Source organism: Elephantulus edwardii, unplaced genomic scaffold, assembly GCF_000299155.1.
Source record: "Elephantulus edwardii isolate Elephantulus edwardi_28Jun2011 unplaced genomic scaffold, EleEdw1.0 scaffold00242, whole genome shotgun sequence".
NCBI classification, from domain to species: Eukaryota; Metazoa; Chordata; class Mammalia; order Macroscelidea; family Macroscelididae; genus Elephantulus; species Elephantulus edwardii.
The window spans coordinates 35,413-43,513 of NW_006399992.1; the positions used below are offsets into that span (position 1 = coordinate 35,413).

The 8,101-nt window shown below is 37.6% G+C and overlaps 1 protein-coding gene across 1 annotated transcript in view; it reads right to left on the reverse strand.

Annotated features, from left to right (window-relative positions):
• The window catches only part of GBP4 (guanylate binding protein 4), a 33,214-nt gene that overhangs the window by 13,727 nt on the left and 11,386 nt on the right, over positions 1 to 8,101 (reverse strand). Inside the window, exons 3-6 of the mRNA XM_006898964.1 lie at positions 6,523 to 6,632; positions 6,126 to 6,322; positions 2,258 to 2,503; positions 1,150 to 1,430 (exon numbers count right to left, since the gene is read on the reverse strand). Of these exons, the coding sequence (XP_006899026.1) occupies positions 1,150 to 1,430; positions 2,258 to 2,503; positions 6,126 to 6,322; positions 6,523 to 6,632 (834 nt within the window). The remainder of the gene's footprint in view (positions 1 to 1,149; positions 1,431 to 2,257; positions 2,504 to 6,125; positions 6,323 to 6,522; positions 6,633 to 8,101) is intronic.

Genomic DNA, 8,101 nt, shown 5'->3' on the forward strand with positions numbered 1-8,101 from the left:
CCATGGACTGCTAAGAGAACAAACAGATTCAGCCTTGAGAGGGTTAAACCAGGCTGCTCCTTGGAGGCAAGGATTCTGAGACTTTGTCTGCCATACTTTGGACATGTTGTAAGGAGGGACAGGCCCTTGGAGAGGGACATAATGCTTGGGAAGGTGGAGGGACAGGGCAGGAGAGGAAAGCACTCTATGAGGTAGATTGATTAAATGACTGGGGTAATCAGGACGGGTGTATCAGAGACAATGCGACTGGCTCAGGACAGAGCAGACTTTAGGGCTGTTGTACATAGGGTCACTATGAGTCACAAGCAAGTATAAGGTACATAGCAACAACATACCCAGATATAACCAGTAACAGAATCATCAGCAGTGGTACAAATGGCATAAAACCAGACAGAGACTGGTATGAGTCAGACCATAATTGGAACTGCCATATTATACCTCATAGAGCCAGCACCAGATATGCTGGAATTTAAGAGGACATGCCTTAACTTTGTCTCAAAATCTTGATTCTGAAGGTCAGGGTGTCAGTAAGAACATTTGAGAAGATATCCTGACTGAAGAATTACTTGCTTTTTCTGACTTAGGTAGTAAGCTGTGCCTCTCCCTTATATACCCATAATTGTGAATATTGTCTGTGAGTTATGTGTAACCACTACAATACATTAGTGGAACCAGTATAAAACAGTAAGAGTCCTGAGAATAACAGTTGTTGTTGTTGTTGTTGTTGTTGTTGTTGATTGCCACTGAGTCGAGCATGACTCATAGGCAACCTATGAACAAAAGACTATTGTCATTTCTCAAAGTTCCTAGAGTTTCCAGAGGCATGTTGTTTAGGAAGAAGATGCCACTCAGGGCACGTCTGACCTAATAGGAATCAGAATTGGGCTATTGATGGGGAGTCTTCCCACTTGTGGAGTTTGTGAACGTCAGACTCGCTGTCCTATGCTTCCTGTACTCTTTTGAGAACATCTTTTGCCAGGAGGGGATGGTGGGAGAAGGCTAACTACAACTCTATATAGAGGACTGTCATTCACGCTAATTCAGACTTCAAGCACAAGAAAGGCACAAAATTTAGGATTAAAAAAAAAAGGTAGACTCTGGACATTATTAAAGAAAGAAATCAGAATGCATCAGTGCTAAGATAAATACCATAAGCTCTTTCTGGAACTCGTGATTTTCATCCTTAAAGGAGTGCTCCATAAAGACTGCAATGGCTTCTTTCTCACAAACACTGTGCACATCTAGCAACGCCTGTAGGGTGTCTGTGGGAAGCTGCAACTGCTGAGCCATCAGGTCACTGTAGTGGTCGACTGCCTTCTGTATAGCCACCAAATTCTCTTGCTGGGCTAAGGTTGTCACTGCGTTCTCCAAACAAGGCACTGTACCACTTCTGATAGCATTCACGTAGGTCTCCACCAACACCGCCAGGCCTGAATAAATCAGAATGTTTTGGGATAAATATAAAATTCTTACTCATTGTTATTAAAATTTTAACAGTGACTATTGTAAAAGACATTTACATCTTTTTCTCCTCTTCTTTTTTAACAAACCTTTTTCTCTTGAGTAATATGACCTTATATCCCCCCTACTTATTCTTACATTTATGACTCTGTATTTCTTTTCTACACAATGAGTTTTCTGGTCACAACTAACATATTTCCTGGGATTTCAAGGAGAAATACATTTTTAGCAAAATATAAAGTACCTATTAGATAAGAAAATAATTATATGATTTTTGTGCCCATAAACAAAAGTTCTGTAGTTCTACAGGTCTGTAGAAAACAAACAAATTTAAAATGAGAGCACAGTGCATTAAAGTAAGTAAGAGCCATCTTCACATAGACTGTGCATCAGCTCGTATCCCATGCTTAGGAAGACGGCCAGCTTATTGATTATATTTCATTTCATTGTTCAAGACCTATGACTTATTAGGTATTTTCTGACATGTATAATTTTACAAATTATTTTTTCTACCATGAGAAGCAATCATACCTTTAACCTTTGCATGCAAAACACGTTTGCTTTAACAGCAGTTGAGGCTAGATGCCTACAAGGTTACTTTATTGAGAGATGCTTGGTGTCATTATGCTCTCATGTGAGATGAAAATAATTAGGAAACGTGCAATATCACACATGGCATTAACACCACAAACTAAAATTACTGACTAAAAGCAAACTAAATTACTGATAAACCCACAGAATAATAAGAACTTTACACACAGAGATCTGCTTTGCTTATGAGGTGAAGATGACTTACGGTTCCCAGAGACTGTGATTCCCTGCCTCAGGGTCTTGGTCTTTGCATTATCGAAGATATAGGAACAAAACTTTTTCACTTGTATCAGGAAATCGTGGCTCAGTTTCTCTTCTGGTACTTCTTCAATATGGGTTAAAAGTTTATTGTCATTCGTGGGTCGGTCAAAGACAAAACACTTCCGATTTGGAAAGAAATTCCTGATACACTCTCTAGTCATATTGGAATTTTGAATTCTGGAGTTCTGACCTGCCAATTCAGAAAAGGAGCAATTATTGAAAGCAAAGTCTTCAGGAAAGACACGTATCAATTTTCCCCCCAGAGTTCTTTGCATCATTGCCCTCTTTCTTGGCGTTGTCAGGCTGGTGAATGTGTGTTTTATTTCTCTGTTTTGAATTTCTCATCCATTTAAACCATACACCAGTGTAGCAGGATGTCTTTTAAAGCTAGTGTTAGATTGTGTGAGTCTCGGAGCGACTATTTCAGATGTGTGCAGCTTATGGAAAGAACATGAAATGCTGCGCCTGGGTGGCTGGCTTCTTTGCACATAGGAGGCTGCAACATTGGATTCCACATTCATTTCCCTAGACCTGGTGACCTAGGTACAATCTACTCCAGTTCAAGTACAGAGCAACTGTGTGCTTGGAAGACACCCAGATACACGCTGCTTGAAGGGAAAAGTATTGCACTTTTGATTTCTATCTCCTTGAGTGAGAAGATACATCTTGGGATGAGTTCATCCCTGTGTAGGTTAATTCTCTTCTGAGTGTCAGCAGAGCCCAGATCATTATTGGAATAGCAGGGGTTGCAGTAGACATTCTCACTGCCTTTATCTTTGCTCAAAGCAAAGTCATTCTGTCTTGGTGAGACTGGGCAACAAACAACCAAAATCAAATTATCTTAGTGAGTGTAGGTGGGCCTTCTAATTTTAATGGCACTTCTGAATGAGAATGACCTAAAAAGAATAAAATGCACTGGAAAAGATCAAGAAACATAGCTTTGAACAAATTTAGCAAACTTAAATTCCAATTTCAGCACCACAGCTTACTTTGGTGACCGTGGGAAAGACAACTATGCATTCTGAGTCTGATATATATTTAGGCAAGGGCACTAGTAGACATATGCTAGTGTCTTCTAGATGAAAGTAAGCAATTAATTTTGGGTATTAGAAATATCTGCCTAGTGACCTTGAAGATAATCTATCCTAGTTTTCTCCTTGTTATACAGAGAGAGTAGTACAAATAGAATGTATATGATAGTTATTCTTACAGGTATGAAGTAGAAAATAGAAATAAACTATTGGTACCCATCTGTAGGACTTGCATAATCATAATTCTTAATCTTTATTGTCTATCATTTTAAAAGAAGATCAGACACATCATTCAAAATTTAAAAGTAATCCAAAGTGTCCTATCCATAAGACACCCACATTTCTTCTTCAGGAACTATGTTAACAATTTATGCTGTGGCCTTACAAAATACTTTTGTTTTTTATGTAGATAAGAAACATTTTATGTACTCACCCATCCTCTCTCCTCTACATATTCTACCATATACCTTTTCTCACTTAAAAAATTCCCATGAGTAAATTAAAGGCTTATGTATTCTTTATTATGGTTACATAGTTTTCTGATGCGTGACATTACCACAATTTCTTTAACCTTTATTGATGGACATTCAGGAATATTTTAGTCTTTCTATTTTTCCCTCAGCACATTATAATGAATAACCAACCTCATACTTAAATTGTTTGGTACATTTGGCATTTGAACTGCAAGTTAATATTCTAGTTCCTGGTTTATAGAGACTTCTAAGTTTAATTATGCAGCATATCCTATAATTTTTATTTTGGGCATATAATGTCGATAATGATGACAAAAGAATCAGTGTCTTTGAGTTGTGTTGGAGAGTACTGAATATCTCATAGACTGTCAAAAGAACAAACAAATATGTCTTGGGAAAATGGCAGCTAGAATAGAGTGCTTCTTGGAGGCAAGGATGGTGAAGTTTCGGTTATCATTCATATTTAGGACATTTTGCTGGGAGAGGCTATTCCTTGGAAAGGTCAGTGAAAGAGAGGAAGACCCCCAAAAGATGACTCTATAAGGTGTTAAACATATTTCCTTGCCCATCTCACTTTAATTTTCTGCCTTGTTGTGAGCATGTGTGAATGATGGGAAGGAAAGACAACAGTGAATCAGAGGTACCCTGTGGTCTTCAAACTCACACAAGTACCAAGGACAGTCCTGAATGAATTTCTCATCTCCCTAAGGAGAATTATGGTGTTGAATGAGAGAACTCATTTTAGCATTAAGTTTGGAAAAGGAATGTTCCATAGGATGAAAAATGTAGGTGGCTTCTAGGAATTCTTCCAATGTGCTTTTTCATGAAAGATCTTTAAAAGGCTAAATTCATGCCTTGTGAAATCTTCAGGTAGGAGGCGTTGCTGGTTGGGAGAGAAATTATAATTTACAATAAATTTTAGGTAACCATTGTAGTCCTCATTCTTAATTAAGGATTGAAGAAGTAGAAAGTAATAGTTTTTCTAATTTTGGAATTGGGAAGAGTGTTAATAAGTATGAGTGATGACTGCCTTAAAGAGTGTGGAAATTGGAATATTTACCTACTCACTAGCTGGTTGAACTTAGACATTTAAACCTAGAAACATTAAGCATTGAGTTATGTTTCAGCTACTGTGCAAAGTATTTTATTACCTTATTTTGTCCTCAGAATCCTAAGAGGTATATTAGTGCTTAAATTCTAAAGCATTTGGTTTGTGGAAGGCTTATTTAAATCTGGAGCAGAGACCTAATGTCATTTTTATTCTTGATGTAAGTACACAGTTTTCTTTCTGACCCTAAACCTGCCATGTGGCTATGCTTATCAAGTTTGGGCAGGCTTCCGTAGTCCTCTCAGAGTGCCCTTGAGACTAGATTTAAGCCCAAGGCATGAAGACCTCCTAGGAACTCTGGGTGTGTTCTTAACGATTTAAGATAACTACTCATAGGCCTGGAAACTCTATGAACATAGAGAAATGATGTTAATTATAGAACAGAGTTCAGGTCTTTTATTCATAGGGTCACTTGATGGCACTTAATCACTGCTAAGTGAGATTAGTGTTGTTATATTTTGGAGAAATATTCTACATCACTCTTTGTCAATTTGCTATACTGAGGTAATCTGGGTTTGCTGCGATGCTGAACTTTGTGCCATTGAGGTGCCAAAGACCATAGTGGTTTCTCAATGTGGATAGTGTTTGGTGGAGTTCCCAAGGAGTGGCATCCATTTCCTGAACTACATGCCTCTGGAAACTATGAACTTGGAGAAATGATGATAGTTAGAGAAAGGCATTGGGTCTTTTGTTCATAGAGTTTGCTTTGAATTCTGCTCGACTCAACTGCAATCAACAACAAAAACTACCATCTTCAGGAAAAACATCTGTCCATTTTTATTCCCAAAGATCTTTGCATCATTGCACTCTTTGTTTCTAAATCTTCTTTAACCAAGTTATGAAAATCAACTTTGAACCAATCCAGGCTAGGTTAGGTTTTGATCTGATAGGCATAAGAGTTGCTTGAATTGAGTCAACTCAATGACACCAAGCAAAACCAAGCAAATTATGCTGAAATTTGATCCAATATCTGTTTTTCAACTTTCTCAAGGAGCTAAAACTCTAGCCACTGGATATTTCCAGGTATTAATGACCCACTAAAACACTTTCTTCTCTCAATTGCCATTCTCCTAGGTCTTAATCCAGTCTCTCTGACTTTAAGTGTTCAAAGACAACTGAACAATCGAACTGACTTTAAGTGTTCATTAACAATTGAAATGTTTCTATTCAACTATTCACCAATCAGCCATGCACAGATACCTCGGACCAGCTTCAAGGTGTTCTCCAGGTACTCATCTTCAGTGATACAGCTGTCACCTAACTTCAACTCCAGGCTGAAATCCCGAATAGTCCATACAAAGTCTGGAAAGAAGCTCACAAATTCAGAGAAACCAACCTCTTCATCAAATGTGGAGGATGATTTTGCTTTGATTAGCTCTGTTAGTTCAGTCACATAGCTGATATTTCAGATAAGAAAGGAGACACACTTTATACCACAATTTCCAGACATCATTTATAAATAATTTTTGAAAATATACCATTTTGTCATGTTCCCTCCTCCTCACTCATGACAATTGAGTCACAGAAAAGGAGGCATATGTATGTTGTTATTCCCAAAAGTTCGGTAAACATGGTAGATGGGTTCCTGAAAGGATACTGTAGCTGTTCCAAAGCTTGGTGGTTGATGGTGCACATGCTGTTGTAGACAAAGGTGCTGCTCAAAAGCACGGCCAGCACAAAGATCCATGAGTCATTCTTAAGGTCACCCTAGAAGTACATTAGAGTGAGATGATTAAAACTAGTTTTCATCCATTCAGCCTGATCATTCATTGCTTCAAGTCTCTGAAAATTGCATCGAAGTACCAAGAAGCCAAAACAAGGGGAAGAATTGCTGCAGTAAAAGAGCTGAACAAGAGATTTCAATTGGCAGCAGAGAAGACAAAGCAAAGTATTAAAATGGAATGTGGAAAGAGTTGAAGTCAGAGAATAAAAAATAAAGAACTTACTCAGCATTTCTCAAGGTGAAAGAATGGAAAAACAAAATCAAGCTTTGAGTTTAAATACTGAGAGATGTCATGGGGAAAATGTTGAATGATCCAGAAAGCATTGTAATATGGTGGATACAGTATCACTCTACCGAAAGATTTAGTTGACACGTAAAAATTTCATGAAGTACCTTATGAACAAGAACCAGTGGTAACAAAAGAAGTAGTTCAACCTGTGATGAAAACCACAGGCAAAAAATAAGACCCTGAGAATAGATGGAATACCTATTTACATGCTTCAGCTAACAGGCGTAACCGTGGATGTGCTCACCAGTTTATGTAAGGAAATTTGGAGGACAGCTGCCTGGAAAACTGAGTTGAAGAGTTAAGTATTTCTTTTCATCACCAAGTAAGATGGTCTAACAGAATGTGTAAATTATTGAATGATACCATTAATATTACAAGCAAGCAAAATATTGTTGAAGATCAAGCAAATGCAAGCAGGAACAATACATTGTTAGAAAATAGAAGTTCAAGGTGGATATAGAACAGGCTGTGTCACCATGGATATCACTGCTGATGTCAAATGAATCCTGGCTGAAAGTAGAGCATATCAGAAAAGTACCTATTTGTTTTGTTGACTATGCAAAGGCATTTCACTGTGTGGATCACAACATACTATGGCTAATGTTGAGAAGAATAGAAATTCAAGGACTCTTAATTGTATTCATACGAAATCGATAGCTAGATCAAGAAAATATCATCTGAACTAAACAAGACAAAACTGCATAGTTTCAAAATCAGAAGGGATATGCATCAAGGTTGTATCCATTCTTTATACCTGTTCAGTCTGTGTTCTGAGTAAATAATTAGTGAAGGTGTATTCTATGAAGAAGAATATGGCATTAGGATCAGAAGAAGTTTCATCAACAGCCTGCACTTTGTAGATGACAAAATCTTGCTTGCTGAAACTGGGGAGCACCTGAAGTGTTTGATACAGATAAAAACTATATCCTTCAATATATGTTCAAGAAAACAAATCTTTACCACTGGGGCAATTGGCAACATCATGATAGATGGAGAAGGATTGAAATTGCCAATTATTTCATCTTACCTGGATCCACAAACAACACAGTTAGAACCAGCACTCAGGAGACAAGGAGATGTATGTATTACTTTGTGCAAACCCACTTTTTTTTCTATAATTATATTTTATTAATTTTCATAAACATTTACAGAGATTTTGGGCTT